The sequence below is a fragment of the Triturus cristatus genome, chromosome 7, assembly GCF_964204655.1.
Source record: "Triturus cristatus chromosome 7, aTriCri1.1, whole genome shotgun sequence".
NCBI classification, from domain to species: domain Eukaryota; kingdom Metazoa; phylum Chordata; class Amphibia; order Caudata; family Salamandridae; genus Triturus; species Triturus cristatus.
Genome location: NC_140590.1, coordinates 180,108,650 through 180,126,794, shown reverse-complemented (window position 1 = coordinate 180,126,794; position 18,145 = coordinate 180,108,650). Strand labels below are relative to the sequence as shown.

At 46.9% G+C, this 18,145-nt stretch overlaps 1 protein-coding gene across 1 annotated transcript in view; it reads left to right on the top strand.

Annotated features, from left to right (window-relative positions):
- LOC146809166 (IgGFc-binding protein-like) overlaps nucleotides 1–18,145 on the top strand; it is a 249,274-nt gene that overhangs the window by 146,575 nt on the left and 84,554 nt on the right. The window contains exon 16 of the mRNA XM_085615958.1: nucleotides 1,935–2,514. Within this exon, the coding sequence (XP_085472084.1) occupies nucleotides 1,935–2,514 (580 nt within the window). The remainder of the gene's footprint in view (nucleotides 1–1,934; nucleotides 2,515–18,145) is intronic.

Genomic DNA, 18,145 nt, shown 5'->3' with positions numbered 1-18,145 from the left:
TTCACTGAAGGCATTTAACTTCTGTGAATACCGAAATGAGTAAGTGCCTTCTGTGTATACCAAAATGAGTAAGTGAATACCAAAATGGTAGTAAGTTTAGGATTTTGTCTTAAGTTTGTTCTGTGAATCGGGCCCTTAGTCTGTTTGGGGTTTATATGTTAGGAGGGAATTGGCAGCCTTTCAAAAAGCCCCATCGGCCCTATATTTCTCATGCATCTGAATACAATTAGACCATTTGTCAGCCTTTCATTAACATTTTTCACTTACATTTTAGAAAATGTCTGACCTGTTTATCCTTCTTTTGTTCGTTATTCATGTGTCTTTTTTTTAAGAACTCATACCGATTTCTCAACTTTTATCTTTCTATTTAAATGTGATAAATAGAATTACTTTTACTTTAATAATATTTCTTAAGTACACAATCGCACAGGAGACCTTAGGGCTTCATTGCAAAGACCTTTTAATTCTGAGAGAGCTGGGAACAGCAGTTACCAACCCCATTGGATTTTTGAGCTCTTTGGGAACACCTCTGATCTGTTTTCTTTTACCTGGGGATTTCAGCTGAGGAATTGTCAGGGGAATTAGACATAATATTACTGATTCCCCCAGTTATTCTTCATTTGTAGGGGGGCCACTAGTAATTCCCTGATAATTTTTCCTGGAGTTACTGGTGTCCCTAATATCACTAACTCCCACTGGTACAGTTCATGGAAGGGTTTCTGGAGCGCGCTTTAGGAGACCCTTAGTGCTACAAGGCATCTATCAATCAGTTGACAAACTTCCAAAACGCCTGTCTATGAAACTAGAACAAATACTCTCTTATGGTTTTTAGCAAACAGAAAAGGGTTTTCACCTTTTCAGGAGAGGATTAATTGACGAAATCAGCCTTATACCATTCTGGATGCATCTAAGCCTCAGCGCATTATGCACATGTTCTCAGTTGCATTTTTTTTCGGTGTCTCTCAAATTGTCGTTTATCCTAAAATTGTATATTACATCTTTTAGGATATCTCTGCTGCCATATGCCATGCAATCCAAGAGTGCTGCATGATTCAAAGTTATGCGAGGGGATGCTACATTTATAAATAAGGTTATATTAGGCAATTAGGCCCAGTGGCGCTCTGCAGTTTTCTCCTCAAGTGTTCAGCATGGCCTTGAACGAATGTAGTTCATAATTTCAGTATTAGGTCATTTGTTTATGAACACTGATATTACAAAACCTTTTGGGAGAAAAACAACTTTGAAGCTTCTGTGTTGAGAAAACACTTTTATAGTGAACCTATATTAAGCATTGAAGTGCCATTAACTAAACACATTTTTGGTTACACATCATTGTATAGTGAGACTAAGCCTGGGATCTGTAATTAGCACTTTGCCCAAAATATTCTAGGACTGGGCATTCGAGCAGTTAATTTAGTCCCAGAAGAGTGTTGGTTACATGATTGCTAACATGTTGAAGAAGGGGTTTCCACCATCAACATTTATCCACAAATATGCAATAGAGAAGGGATTATTTTAAAAAAACAAATGTTTTTGGTTTGGCCCCGATTTGATCCTAAAGGTGTACCCCCTGAATATGGACTCCAGAAAGTTGATGGAACAGAATATTGAGGATAAAATATTGAAAACAAATATTGGCAGGGAAGTAAGTCTAGATTTTCTATATCTAACTCCACATATATGTCCCTACATCTTCAAGGTCCATATCTGTGGAGTTAGGATATGCACTTAGCTTTCAATATTGTGTTTCTCAATATTCTTGTACCCTGATATTCTGTAGGTCAATATTGAACAGTACAGGCGATGCTAAATAATACAGGGTGCTTATGAGTCTACATAAGTGTTGACGGGTCTTGCTAAGAATATATAAGAGCACGTGGTACATATGTTATACCAATGTCTTGACATTGAATCTCATTCGCTCTTATCCCTAGGTGAACGGGATACTCAGCAATCTTCCCCTCAACCTGGAGAATGGAAAGGTCAGGGTATTCTACTACGGCGTGAATGTGCTGGTGAAGACAGACTTTGACCTGAAGGTGGGCTATGACTTGATCTACCATGCTACAGTCACTGTGCCCAGCAACTACCAGGGCTCAATGTGTGGCCTCTGCGGAAACTACAACGGGGTCAAGACCGACGACTTCCTCCTTCCAGATTCAAGACAGGCTGCAAATGTTGTCGCCTTTGGGTCTGCATGGAAGGTTCCAGTGGCGGGCGTAAGCTGCGATGATGGCTGTGGAGGCGCAGACGACCCATGCCCAACGTGTGATACCAAAGTCAAGGAAGTCTTTAAACGCAAGAACTACTGCGGAGTCCTCACTGCAGACGACGGGCCCTTCAGCGTCTGTCACAGCACGATTAACCCCGATGCATATTTCAATAACTGTGTCTACGATCTGTGCATGGGCAATGGAGACCAAGCGGTGCTCTGCTTCAGCATCCAGAGCTATGTGACTGCATGTCAGGCTGCTGGGGTGAAAATCCAGGGCTGGAGAAGTGATGCTTTCTGTCGTAAGTATATCCTGCTTTCAATTGGGTTCTCGCAACGTTCAAATTCCAAGCAGGAGAAATAGATGCTTGGTCCAGTGATCCGGTTACCAGAAACTGCTCGGCTTCTTGTTCACTTCCTCTGTTCTCCTAAGCCTTTCTCTCATCCCGCCTCCTTGCCTGGTCCCATATCAAGTCAACAGTTCTGTGTCAGCGCTATGAGATTACGTCATCACTGTTTGCCCTATCATGACATTGATGAAAGCTGTCGGTGGCATTTGAATTTGTCAGCAGTTCTTGATGCCAGCATTATATGCACTAGCTCCACATAATATTTTAACTTTGTTGCCAAAGGTATTATGGAAAATAACTTTTTCAAAAACTTTAAAAACATGCGAACGGTAGTCACCCACGTACTAGTAACATATCGCTGATACATATATGTTTACGTGATACAGCCAATACTGCCAACAAAAATGTTTGCACATTTTAGCTTCTTTCTACCCCTGCCTGCTTCTTCCTAACTGGCTCTCTGTCTCATTTAGTGTAATGCTGTTTCCTTGTCTCCAACTCTTCGTCTGTGTTTCAATCAGATTTTAAGGGCCCCATGTACATTTTTGCACTCCTAAGTCTGCACACCACGAAATGGACAGGCTTTGGGACTGCAAAAGCGTATTTGGCGAGGCACAAAATCCTTTTTTTTTAAGTTGGAAGATACTTTATGACTCAGAACAACCCTTCACAAATCGCAAATAGCGGACAACATGAAAGGGGTAGCCCTCTCCTGATTGGGACTTGCCATAAATAAAATATATCAATGTTTAGAGACTGCAGTTGCAGTTGTATACCCTTACTCACATACCAACACCTCAAAGGACTGGTGTCTAATTCGTAAAGTGGAAGCTTATCTCTTCTTGCTTGAAAAGAGATAAGCTTCCCCTTTGGGAGTCAAGTTGGCATTCTCAGAGGGAATGACAAGTCGCCCAGAAGACTGCCCACTCCCACTGATGTGTTCCCAAATAGGAAGTTGAAAGCAAATGTGTACATGGTGGTCTGATGTCCCTTGCAGGCCACCATCCCCGCATTCAGAGTCATTCACAGTGGATTGTAAAATAATTTTGGCAGCCATTTTTAAATCCCCTCTGAATGGACACTTTGCAGCGCGACTATTAGTGCATTGGTCGCATTGCAAAGTGACAGACAGGCTGGTGCGCAGTTTACACATAGCAGCTGCAACTTGTCTGTGTGTACACCAGGCCCTTAGTTCTCTCTTTCTCGGAGCGAACATAAGAGTGTAAATACAGTTGCCCAGATTTCTGAGAACCGGACTGAATTTTAAAACCAGAAATGTGTTGGGACAAGCATTTGTATCTACCTTCTGTTATTTATCAGTAGTAGAGTAGACAGGGCGGTAGAGAGTTAACAGCTTTAATTTCTATTAAAGATATTGGATTAGTAAAATGAGAGCACGAGGTAGAAAGTAGAGAGTGGGTGATACGAAAAGGGCGTGGCTTCCAATCCAGAAAATGACCCAGATGCGCCTCTTTTCCTACCTGGTGGTTAAGGCTGGATGGAATGGACCTACAGCGGACATCGTGCCACCAATAAAAGACTCTCTTTCTCCTTTGATCGAAACAGGACATTAAAGTGATTGTCAATACGGTCTGCTTATACTACTCAGCATTAACAGTATTGTCCAAGAGTCCCCCATCAGTGTTGGGCAAGTTTCATCGTGCAGTCATCCAGTATTGTAAAACCACCCCATCCCGTGTGTCAGTAATGTACAAGCATCATTCCAATCTGTGATCATTTTTCAGGTTCCGTCTCTTGCTTACCATATAGTTCAGAGGTCGTCCCACTGGCAGCCAGTACTATGCAATTACCACCTCACCATGATCAGTTGCTGAGTCGTCGTCTTGCCATCATTCAGTATTTGTCAACTATCACTTCAGTCGCTCGGTATTATGCAGGTTTCACTGCCACCAGCCAGTATTGCTTCAACGCCCCTCCTATGTACAAGTGTAACTCCATCAGTCGCCAACCTGCCAGTATCCTCCCTGCACAAGGATTAACCTTCGCAGTGTTTTACAAGAGCCCTCCCTGCATCAGTACCTTGGAGGAGCCATTGCAGCATCAGTTAGTATTCCACAGGATATAAGTGAAAGTACTGTGCAGTAACCATCGCTGCTTCCGTACTGTGCCTAAACCATTGCTGCGCCAGCTAGTATTCTACAGTAGCCATCCCTGCATCAGTACTGTGGAGGAACCATCGCTGCTTCAGTACTGCGCTGAAACCATTGCTGCGCCAGCTAGTATTCCACAGGAGCCATCCCTGCATCTGTACTGTGCAGGAACCATCGCTGCTTCAGTACTGCGCTGAAACCTTTTCTGCACCAGCTAGTATTCCACAGGAGCCATCCCTGCATCTGTACTGTGCAGGAACCCTTGCTGCTTCAGTACTGTGCATGAACCATTGCTGCACCAGCTAGTATTGTACAGGGGCTATCTTTGCATCAGTACTATGCAGGAACCATCGCTGCTTACTGTGCTGAAACCATTGCTGTACCAGCTAGTATTGTACAGGGGCTATCTTTGCATCAGTACTATGCAGGAACCATCGCTGCTTACTGTGCTGAAACCATTGCTGTACCAGCTAGTATTGTACAGGGGCTATCTTTGCATCAGTACTATGCAGGAACCATCGCTGCTTACTGTGCTGAAACCATTGCTGTACCAGCTAGTATTCTACAGGAGCCGTCCCTGCATTAGTACTGTGCAGGAGCCCTTGCTGCTTCAGTACTGTGCATGAACCATTGCTGCACCAGCTAGTATTCTACAGTAGCCATCCCTGCATCTGTACTGTGCAGTAACCATCGCTGCTTCCGTACTGTGCCTAAACCATTGCTGCACCAGCTAGTATTCCACAGGAGCCGTCCCTGCATCTGTACTGTGCAGGTTTCATCGCCTGCCACAGTATTATGTAGGAACCATTACTGCATCAGCCAGTTTTCTATACGGACAATATCTCCATCAGTACTATGCAGGAGCCATGGCTGCTTCAGTATTGTGCAGGAGCCATGGTTTCAGCTGCCAATATTTCGCAGGAGCCATCATTACGTCAGCTAGTATTGTGCAGGAGCCATCCTGACGTCAACCAATCCTAATCCTCAATTCCCGTCTTCACAGAAATATTCTTTCTCCACGTTCCTCCATGGATCGAATTCCCCAAGGCATACCCCACCACCAGAGCACAAATCAGTCACACCAACCCTGACTTTCACCCCCACATTCACCCACATAGCTTTTTACTTGGAATGCCATGTAAGATTCACTAGTTGTTACCTGGGCACCGGTATGTCAAGGAGAGCAGATACTCCTCCTTATGCATTCCGGTGTGTCAGTCCTTGCTATGGTTTCCGATTCGAAATGCAGATTTACAAACTCATTGCAAAATGCACAATGACGCAAAGTGATGCATAGCATAACATTGGAACCAAGCACTTTGCACAAAGGAGGCATTACTGGGGTTCTGTCGTGCAAACATCTGCAGTTTATTAATGCAAAACGTGATCTGCTACAATCTCAACACTGGGCTTTGCATACAAAATGCATCCTTGCAGGAGCTAGAAAGGCGAAATGTGTTCATTTCTTCCAAAACCCACACAAATTGTATTGGTGCCGGATTTCACAGCCGCATCCAATGCATGGGATTGCTCCATGCTTGGCTAGACTGTGACATGTGTACTGGAAGGGCTGCTTTGAGTTCAAACCTGATGGGAGAGAGCACACACTCACCTCTGGGAGGTGGTGCATCATGCAGGGCGGCCTCTAAGTGCATCAGGAAGGGAAAGACAGCAGCAGCAGGCCAGTCCTCATAGATGTTTTGCCTCTTTTGCCACACATTACAACACATGTGGTTGCTGTCCTGCATTACATTAAATATGAGTAAATCCGGTCCATGGTCCTTGAATGTCTGCCAGCGAGAGTGTATGTAAGTGCAAGCAAAGTGCGACTCAACAAGTGTACATTCAAATGGGAGTTTCTAGGTACGGCTTAAGTGCTGGAGTGTGCAGTTTTTCTGAAGTGATTGTGGTTTTTACAGTGATTGCTGTGGGTTTTTATCTTTTTTTTGTGAAAGCCTGGGTAAGGTGTTCCATGTTTAAAATGTCGACTTCTCAGTGTCTGCATACACACGTATGTATGTGGTTATGTGTGGATGGTTACATCAGCGTGCTTTTGGGTTTGTAAGTAATTTCAGCAAAACGGTGATGTGTGTAAGTGTGCTGGAGTGTGTGCAAGTGTCTGCATTCTTATGTTTTGCTGTGTCCCTGCATGCATAATATTTAGCTACACGTATATTTCATTCTGTTTCTTTTGAAGTGAAGATATTTCTAAGGTGCATTTCACATCTCCATGTGTGTGTGTGCATGTGTGTGTGTGTGTTGAGTTTGTCAATTTGTGCACATCTTTGAGTATAATTTAACTTTCAGTGCAATTCATAGTATTCTGTCTCCCTCTGATTTACATCTGAAATCACTAAACAGTCACTAAACTGCTAACATTTATTGAACTACCTGACCTACCTGATAGGAACTGTGAAGAATCCCTCGCACCCATCTAACCCAAAAAGCAAAGAAGGACCAATAAGCAAGCCAGCTGGTACACAGTGGACCTTCTGGACTTCTAACGGAACTGCAGGCAGCTAGAACGTAAATGGAGAAACTGGCACGAAACCGCCGACAGAACAACCTACAAACTGGCACGCAGATGCTACCACCAGCAAATGAAAGCTACCAAGAAAAGGACACTAGCTAAACATATCAAAAAGAGCTCCAACAGCAGCAAGAAAATCTTCTAGCTCTTGAGGATTTCACCACTCTCACAGCCTCTGTCAACAGCATCACCACCTCCCAAGTAGTCTGCAGCAACCATCTAACTTCTTCCACAGCAAAATATCGAACATCGACAGCAACTTCAGTAACCAACCAGACCATAGCGAGATCATCACCAAACAAAACATCCACATGTTCAGTTGAAAAACACTAGGAGTGGGCGGAACTTGCAGAGTTTTACTCTGCGGAATACTGTGGAGTTACATGAAAACTGAGAGTTTCCACGAATGAGCTGAAATCGGCATGTCGTGCTGCACACTCTGTTTTTTAGCACTGGGAACTTGTTCTGCGCTGCAAATTTAGCAAGTGCAGCACCATGCAGCATGCCAGAGGGTGCTCTTCTTTGCTGCCACTCGAGTAGATTTTTTAATCGAGCTGCAGCTTTATCACTGCAAACGGTCGTGCCCGCCTGCGTTCAGAAAATGTTGCAGAGAGCCCTCCTGGCACCCAAAAATCAGACTAGGGGACGCCAATCCTTGCTCCCACTCACCAACTTACTGTTGGCAAGCCGCACACAAGAAAAAACTGCATCACGCAGCAGTAGGCAGAGTTTGGCTGGAACTCCATGTTACAAGTATAATGCGGAGTGGCCAAAACTCCACAAACTCTGCTGACAGAGGTAACACTCATTGAGAAGAAACAATGACTTTCATGCACACTATCAATTTAGGGCCCCATCAGACCCATGCCCCCTCCATGTCTATAACTTCATTAAGTATCAGCAGTGCCCTCACCTCCATCACTTCTGCCACCTTTCCGGAAGACTGGGAGCACACAGCGGTTAATGCCCTCCTCGGAAAAGCATCGGCCAACTCAAGCCAACTTCCACCGCATCTCCCTGCTCCCCTATCCAGCCAAAGTGATGGACAAGGCAAAGGACAAGTAACCCACTAGCCAACTTAAGCTACACTACCTACTACAAAATATCTGTGAGAAGGTGGCCTGATATATACTGTCCACTAGTTCTAGTGGGCACCCTGTATCAGTCCAAACAACCCCTTATGGTGAATTGGTTAAAGACAACCTTTATTGAAAGCAATCCTAGTGGTAGCTATGGAGAGCAGCCTTCAGGCTAAGTCTTGAAGGAATGTAAAGCAGCTTGTTTTACCAGTCTATAATCTCTTGAATGATCAAATGAATGATCAAATGAAAGGACAACCACACCAGGTATATATTCAAAATATATGTATTTAGGTTAAAACACACCCCTCTAGTCTCTTTATGAGACTGGAGTTCGAAGTACTTAAGTTACAAGTTAGCAATCAACAGTAATAGCACAAATACACATTTGGGCCCTAGGGGCGTACCAAACCATATACCAAAAAAGTGGTATAAGAACAACAACTGGAATAGACACAAGGCCTAGAGCCTGTAGAATCGCTGGGACACCAAGGAAGTGACACAGGGGACCCACTGGGACTGTATGCAGTGTGTAAACACAACCGTGGGTTCCTGCTAGCTTCTATGGGCAATGTCGCGGTTGGAAATTTAAAGATTGGGGACACTTAGAATCGAATCAGGACCAAACCCTTATGGACTTAAGAAGTTCTAGAGCTAGCACCCACGGGAGCACCGGAGTACTCGAGTTACCTCACCCAGGGAAGCCGGGTGCATAGGTGTCTTTTGGTGTCGGGTCGCGTCGTCGATTGCAATGGAAGCCTGCAATAAACTGCTGCTGCCGTGAAGAGAAGAAGTGTCCGAAGAGCTCCAAGCCTGGATCTGGGATGGAAGGAACCTGAAAGCCGAGGGGACAGAGCCTGGGTCACTAGCCAGTGACGGAGGGCAGGATGGACCACTGCCCACAGATGTCGGGTGCTTCAGGTGAGTTGACAGGTGTCTTGACTCTTCAGCCACGAGGTCCAGGAGATTGACCCAACAAGCCTTGGCAACGGCAAGTCACATGAATTCAGAGAAAGGACTGCGGTGCAGACCAGCAAGGTTTGGGAAACTCACCCAGTGAGGTTAAGTCAGGGCACATCTGGAGCAACCAGGAAAGCCCACTTAGAAGAGAAGTTGCCTTTGTGGGGACCTGCTAGCCAATGGGCTAGCGATCGCAAAGGAGCCTCGAGCAGTCGCACTTGAAACTGGCCCAAGGGTCACTCGTGGAGTGGAGGCCAGCAATCTTTGGTGCAGGAGGTGCTCAAGGCTGGGGCTACTCGGAGCCCAAAGCACAACTTTGAGGAAGACCAGGAAGATAGTGTTGCTGCAAAAGTTCATGGTGTTCAGGGGTGACGGTTCCACATCACCCACGAAAACCACGGGCCTCAGCTTTGCTGTGGACTCAGGGTAGCCTCAGGGAAGTCTGGAAATCCACCTCTGGTGATGCAAAGACTTCGGCGTCTGGCAGAAGCTTCAGCGATGCAGACCGGTCAGTTGCTTCTTTGGTGTCTGCCAAGCAGGGGAGTCACTCCTTGACCCCAAGGGAAATTTCTTCAGTCTTCTAGTCAGAATTGAAAGTCGAAGGTCCAGGATTAATGTTGCAGAGTTTCGTCCAGGGTAATCTGAAGTCGCAAGGACTGGGTTCCCATACTTATACTAAGTTTGGGGGTTGGACATACTCTAGGGACCCACCTATGGGAGGGTTTGGAAAGAGGGGTGTTTACACCCATTTCCTTTGTCCAGTTTCGCACCAGAGCAAGGGCAGGTAGCCCCTGCAACCGGTTTGAACTGGACTATGCACAGGAACACCAAGTGTGCCCCCAGTGCAGGACTTCAAAGCACCAGAGAGTGCTCCCACCCAGCCCCAATACACATCTACCTGTCTGGGGAGGTGGTTACACCTCCCTTCAACAGGAAACCTATTGTCCAGGCCTCCCTTGCTGCAGTTTCGGTCAGCAGCAGGAGGCCAGACCCGTGTCTGTGGCAGAGGCATTCATTTTGTGATGCCAGGGCTCAGGAAAGTCCTACAAGGTTAGACCAGTGTGAACATGTCTCTCCCTCTAGAAGGGTGGAATGGCGGGGGGGGGGTAGTATTCCAAAGCGTTTGACAGTGACACCAAACACGACATGTTATGATGCAGCCATTCCAAAGTTAGCATTTACCGCGAGGTTATAATGCACTTGAGAGTATATGGTATGGCTGCATCACAGAACAGCCATAAGGAAGTATTTCCGAAAGCTGCAGAGGGGCTCAGCTCATGCTTGGGCACCCTCTCACACAAAATCAAGCACTCTGCCTTCAGGATTGTCAAGGCCTGCCATAGGAGTGGCTTATAGGTTTATATGTGTCTGTATATATAGGTGGATATAGGTAGTCTAAACCACTGTTGGCGGTGCAAGCACACCCTTACCCAGGCTCCAGTAGCAGACCTGTGGTGCCATTTTGGAGTGCTTCCCAGGGGTAGCATAATATATGCTGCAGCCCCTGGTAGGTCTCTGAGGTACCTATGCCCTAGGTACATAGTATACCATATACTAGGGGCTTATAAGGCACTCCAGAATCCAATTAGATATGTACCTAATGTACATGGAAACCATTTTAGAGAGGAAGCAGCTAGGCTGTGCTCCTGATTAGCAGGGCCACAGCCAGACTAAGGTCGAAAAACAGTGAAACACCAGCAAAAAGTGGGGGTACCCATGTGAAGCAGATCCTACTCTCCTACACAGCCCCCCCCCCAAAAAAAACGCAGGGACATTAAACTAACCTTGACCAGTTGAGTCTTCATGTTCTAAGTGGAAATACCTAGAGAGTCCATCTGCATTGGCATGGTTACTCCCAGGTCTATGTTCCACTGAAAAGTCCATCCCCTGTAGGGAAATGGACCACCTAAGCAGTTTGGGGTTTTCACCCTTCATTTGTTTTAGCCATAAGAGGGGCTTATGGTCTGTCTGAAAAAGGAAGTGAGTACCAAACAAGTATGGCCTCAACTTCTTCAGAGCCCAAACCACAGCAAAGGCCTCCCTCAGAATGGCTGACCAACGTTTCTCGCTAGGGGTCAGCCTTCTGCTTATGAAAGCTACTGGCTGATCCTGACCTTCATCATTCAATTGTGACAGTACAGCCTCTACCCACAATTCAGATGCATCTGTTTGGACAATGAACTTCTTGGAGTAGTCAGGACTCTGCAGAATGGGAGCAGTGCACATGGCATACTTCAGGTCATCAAATGCCTTTTGACAGCTAACTGTCCACTGAACCTTTTTGGGCATCTTTTTAGAAGTTAAGTCATTCAAGGGTGTCACTATTGATCCATACACTTTGACAAATCTCCTATAGTACCCAGTCAGGCCTTAGAAGGCTCTCACCTTAGTCTGGGTAGTTGGAGCAACCCACTCCATTATGGTCTGGATTATGCTCTTCAATGGTTGAACCTGGCCTCCACCTACAAGGTGGCCCAGGTACACAACCTGACTCTGCCCTATCTGGCACTTAGTAGCCTTGATAGTTAGGCCTGCTTTTTGCAGGGCCTCCAAAACTTCATCAGGTGGACCAGGTGATCCTCCCAGGTGGAGCTAAAGACAGCAATATAATCTAGATATGCTGCACTAAAGTCTTCCAGGCCTGTAAGGACTTGATTCACCAACCTTTGGAAAGTGGCAAGTGCATTCTTCAAACCAACGGGCATTACCACAAATTGATAGTGCCCACTAGGGGTGGGAAATGCGGTCTTTGGCTTTGCATCATCAGCTAGTCTGATCTGTCAGTAGCCAGCTGTCGGGTCAAATGTGCTTAGAAACTTGGCTTAGGCCAAAGTTTCTATTAGCTCATCTACCCTGGGGATGGGATGGGCATCAGTCCTAGTGACTGCATTGAGACCCCTGTAGTCTACACAAAACCTCCTCTCTCTTTTCCCACTGCTGGTGTGAGGTTTAGGTACCAGGACTACTGAGCTAGCCCAAGGGCTAACTCAGGGTTCAATCACACCCAGATCCAACATCTTTTGGACTTCTGTCCTATACAATCACTGACATGGTCAGGTTGCCTGTAGATCTTATTCTTCACAGTTAGACTGTCCCCAGTGACCACTTCATGAGTGCACCAGGTGGTCTGACTTGGAGTCAGGGAAAACATATGTCTAAACTGGCTGAGAAGGTGTCTACAGTCAGTTTGGTGCTGGGCAGTGAGACTGCCTGCCAAGGCTACACCATCAACTGACCCATCATCAGGGTTCTGAGAAAGCAGGCCAGGGAGTGGGTCACTCTCTTTCTCCTGTCCTTCATCAGTAGCCATGAGCAAGCCCATGTGTGCCCTGTCAACATATGGTTTAAGTCTGTTGACATGAAGTACCCTATGGGGACTCCTAGGGGTTCCAAGGTCTACCATGTAGGTAACCTCCCCTTTCTGTTCAACACTTGTATGGGGGGCACTCTATTTGTCCTGGAGGGCTGCTGGGGCCACAGGCTCCAACACCCACACTTTCTGTCCTGGCTGGTAAACAGTCAGTACAGCCTTTTGGTCATGCCAGACTTTTTGCAGTTCTTGGCTAGCCTCAAGGTTTCTGTTTGCCTTTTTCATGTACTCAGCCATACTGGAACGGAGACCAAGTACATAGCCCACTATGTCTTGCTTTTGAGGGCTTGAGAGGAAACTCTCATCCTTCCTTCACCAAACACAATGGACCCCTGACAGGGTGACCAAACAAAAGTTCAAATGGGCTGTAGCCAACCATCTTTTGAGGCACCTCCCTGTATGCAAATAAAAGGCAGGGCAAGAGTAGGTCCCATTTTCGCCTAAGCTTCTCTGGGAGTCCTTTAATCATGCCCTTTAAGGTTTTGTTGAATCTCTCAACTAAACCATTGCATTGTGGGTGATAGGGTGTGGTGAACTTGTAGTTCACTCCACACTCCTTCCAAATAGCAGTCAAGTAACTAGACATGAAGTTTGCATCACTGTAAGATACTACCTCCTTAGGAAAGCCTACTCTTGAGAACACACTCTAGAGAGCTCTTGCCACCACAGGTGCTGTAGTGGTCCTTAGGGGTCTGGGTACCTGGTAGCATGATCCACCACCACCAGTATAAATCTGTGCCCAGATGCTGTTTGGGGATCCATGGGACCAACAATGTCAATCCCTACCCTTTCAAAGGGCACCCCCACCACAGGTAGTGGTATCAGGGGGGCCTTTGTAGTGCCACCTGCCTTGCCACTGGCTTGGCAGGTTACACAGGAGCGACAAAACTCCTTTGTGTCCTCAGACATGTGGGGCTAGTGAAAGTGAGGGACAATTCTGTCCCAAGTCTTGTTCTGGCCTAGGTATCCTGCTAGGGGAATATCATGGGCTAGTGTCAATAGGAAACCCCCAAACTTCAGCGGTATAACCAACCTCCTGGATGCACCAGGCTTGGGGTCTCTACACTCTGAATAAAGGAGTCCATCATCCCAATACACTTTATGGGTGCCATTAGGATTCCCAGCAGCCTCATCAGCAGCTTGCTTTCTGAGGGGTTCAAGAGAGGGGCAGGTTTTCTGCTCCTGGCTCAGATCAGACCTGGAAGGGCCCCCTGTCCCCAAGAACTCAACCTGGTCAGGTTCAAGCTCATCTGTGACAGTTCCTTCTTCAGGCTCAAGATCATCTCCCTGAGGAGACTGATCAGCATTCTGAGCCAGGGGGGAAGGCTCTGCTTTAACCCTACTGCTCCTCCTCTTGTGAGGCAGCTGGTCCATTATTCCAGAATCCAGGGCCTGTCCAGTTTTAGACATTTTAGCCTGTGACCTGGTCACAGCAAAGACATGTGCAGGGATCCCTAACATTTCTGCATGTGTCCTGAGCTCCACTTCAGCCCAAGCTGAAGTCTTTAGATCATTGCCAAGCAAGCACTGTACTGGTAGGTCTGCACTTACCGCAACCTTCTTAAGGCCAGTTACCCCTCCCCAGGAGAAGTTAACAACTGCCAGAGAATGGTCTGTTCTGACATTGCTAGCATTGGTCACTTGGTACATTTCACCAAGTATAATCTGCCCAGGATCCACAAGATCTTTTGTCACCATTGTGACACTTGCTCCTGTGTCCCTGAATGCCCAAGCTTCTACTCCAATTATCAAAGGCTGTTGTCTGTATTTGCCCAGATTACTGGGACTCACACAGGGGGACATATCCATGCCCCCATCACAGACAAGCACAGCCTGAGTTGGAACTCTGACTAGGCCAGAGTCCATCTCAGAACCCAGGGTCAACCCTACTACACCCTTATTCTGAGTATTCCCACCACCAATTGTAACTGCACTAGGGGGAGCAGGTGCCTTAGGGGCATTGGTGGTGGCTGGAGTATTCTCTTTGGCCTTCGTGCAGTCACTGGTCCAGTGAGTTTTCTGCTTACAGATTTTGCACCAAGGTTTCTTTTGGTCTTTACCCTTACTTGACTGTGACTCCCCATTAGAAGAAGATTTTTGGGGCCCTTGAGAAGATTTCTGGTCTTTTCCTTGTCCCCACCCTTGTCAGAGTTCTTGGAATCTTGCTTCTTTGGGTCACCACCTTGGTTCTGTACCTTCTGCCTCACCCTGGTTCTGACCCATTTGTCTGCCTTCTTTCCCAATTCTTGGGGAGAGGTCAGATCAGAGTCTACCAGGTACTGGGGCAACCACTGATTTTGACAGTTATTAAGAATCTGCTCACTCATTATCAGAGTGTACAATCCTATGAAGTCACACACTTTACTGCCCAATAACCAACCTTCCAGAGCCTTAGCAGCACAGTCAACAAAGTCAACCCAGTCTTGATTTTGTGGGTTTTGGTTGTCTCTGAACTTTAACATGTATTGTTCAGTGGTTAGGCCAAACCCATCTATTAGTGCACTTTTCAAGACCTGGTTATCATCAGCATCCTCTTCTCTTACAGTGAAGAGCTTATCTCTACCTTTGTCTGCAAAGGAGAGCCGTAAGATTGCTGCCCACTAACCTTGAGGGACCTTCTGTACTTTACAGGCCCTCTCCAAGCCAGTTATCCATTTGTGGATGTCATCCCACTCTGGTAGGGAGGGACAATCTTACTTAGGTTTCTATGGTCATAAGACCTCTCCCTATCTCTAGGGAAATTGCTGCCACCAAGGGACTCTAGTCCCTCCTTTTTACTAGCTCTGTAGAGCTCTAGGACTTCCCTATCTAAGGCCATCTGCTGCTTTCAGAGGTTGAACTTGTCTTGCTCATACTTCAGCAGTCTCTCTCTCCTCTCCTGGGAGGTTTCCCTCCCTCTGTGAGAAGAGAGAGAGGTCCCTTTAGAGGAGTTAGACTGGACAGATCCCCTTGACAGAGATCTATCCCTTCTATCCCTATGTTCAACTCTACCTGGAGGAATATAGGCAGGAGCATTGTTGTCATCCTCCTCATCCTCATCCCGGAGAGCTGTGTTCACCAGATTCTGATCATTGTCATCAGTCTGGTCAGCATTAGAGGTAGGGTCAGGGGAATTGCTACCCCTAGGCCCACCCTCACCTGCTGCCTCACCCACACTGTCTACCCCATCAGGCCCACTAGGCCCTGTGATATCATCCAGCGTAAGTATCTTTATGAGATGCTGGGTGGTTGAGCTTTTGCCTGTCTTCAGCTTCCTAATAGAACATAAGGCCCTAAGCTGAGCAAAGGAGAGATCCTCATATTTATATCAAAGGAGCTCACTGGTTCCTGGTAGGGACCCACTGGTCCCTGGCTGGTTAGACATTACTAATGTGGCGTGGTGTATTGCACTACCTACACTAGTGTGGCCTACTAAACTCTCTTGAGTTGTAGAAAGGGTGTGCTATCCCTTAACACACAACTCTAAGTTCATTAGAACTTACTGTAGCTAAACTTGATATTATATGTACCTTAGGTACCTTTAGTGGTTTTCAGTTCATCAATTCAATTGAGATTATCTGGTAAAACAATAGCAAGCTGGAATCCCACACGCTGCAAACCAATGTGAGAAGGTGGCCTGATATATGCTGTCCACTAGTTCTAGTGGGCACCCTGTATCAGTCCAAACAACCCCTTATGGTGAATTGGTTAAAGACAACCTTTATTGAAAGCTAACCTAGTGGTAGCTATGGAGAGCAGCCTTCAGGCTAAGTCTTGAAGGAATGTAAAGCAGCTTGTTTTACCAGTCTATAGTCTCTTGAATGATCAAATGAAAGGACAACCACACCAGGTATATATTCAAAATATATGTATTTAGGTTAAAACACACCCCTCTAGCCTCTGTATGAGACTGGAGTTCGAAATACTTAAGTTACAAGTTAGCAATCAACAGTAATAGCACAAATACACGTTTGGGCCCTAGGGGCGTACCAAACCATATACCAAAAAAGTGGTATAAGAACCTTGACTGGAATAGACACAAGGCCTAGAGCCTGTAGAGCCGTTGGGAACCCAAGGAACCACCCAAGGAAGTGACACAGGGGACCCACGGGGACTGTATGCAGTGTGTAAACACAACCGCGGGCTCCTGTTAACTTCTATAAGCAATGTCGTGGTTGGAAATTTTAAGATTGGGGACACTTAGAATCGAGTCAGGACCAAACCCTTTTGGACTTAAGACGTTCTAGGGCTAGCACCCACGGGAGCACCAGAGTACTCTAGTTACCTCACCCAGGGAAGCCGGGTGCATAGGTGTCTTTTGGTGTCGGGTCGCGTCGTCGATTGCAATGGAAGCCTGTAAAGAACTGCTGCTGCCGTGAAAAGGAGAAGTGTCCGAAGAGATCCAAGCCTGGATCTGGGATGGAAGGAACCTGAAAGCAGAGGGGACAGAGTCAGGGTCACTAGCCAGTGACCGAGGGGAGGATGGACCAATACCCACAGATGTCGGGTGCTTCAGGTGAGTTGACGGGTGTCTTGACTCCTCAGCCACGAGGACCAATACCCACAGATGTTGGGTGCTTCAGGTGAGTTGACGGGTATCTTGACTCTTCAGCCACGAGGTCCAGGAGGTGTCGGTGAAGTCCACGAGCCGGATTCGAGCTGTCCCATGAAGTCTGTCGAGTGCTGCGGTGTCGGCGACCAGATTGGACCCAACAAGCCTTGGCAACGGCAAGAGAAAGGACTGCGGTGCAGACCAGCAAGGTTTGGGGTACTCACCCAGCAAGGGTAAGTCAGGGAATGTCTGGAGCAACTAGGAAAGCCCACTTAGAAGAGGAGTTGCCTTCGTGGGGACCTACTAGCCAACGTGCTAGCAATCGCGAAGGAGCCTCAAGCGGTAGCACTTGAAACTGGCCCACGGGTCACTCGTGGAGTGGAGGCCAGCAATCATCGGTGCAGGAGGTGCTCAAGGCTGGGGCTACTCGGAGCCCAAAGCACAACTTCGAGGAAGACCAGGAAGATAGTGTTGCTGGAAAAGTTCATGGTGTCCAGGGGTCACAGTTCCACGTCACCCACGATAGCCACGGGCCTCAGCTTTGCTGTGGACTCAGGGTAGCCTCGGGGAAGTCTGGAAATCTACCTCTGGTGATACAAGGACTTTGGCGTCCGACAAGAGCTTCAGCGATGCAGACCGGTCAGTTGCTTCTTTGGTGCCTGCCAAGCAGGGGAGTCACTCCTTGAACCCAAAGGAGATTTCTTCAGTCTTCTAGTCAGGATAGAAAGTCGAAGGTCCAGGATATATGTTGCAGAGTTTCGTCTAGGGTAATCTGAAGTCGCAAGGACTGGGTTCCCATACTTATACTAAGTTTGGTGGTTGGACTTACTCTAGGGACCCACCTATGGGAGGGTTTGGAAAGAGGGGTGGTTACACCCATTTCCTTTGTCCAGTTTCGCGCCAGAGCAGGGGCAGGTAGCCCCTGCAACCGGTTTGAACTGGACTATGCACAGGGACACCAAATGTGCCCCCAGTGCAGGACTTCAAAGCACCAGAGAGTGC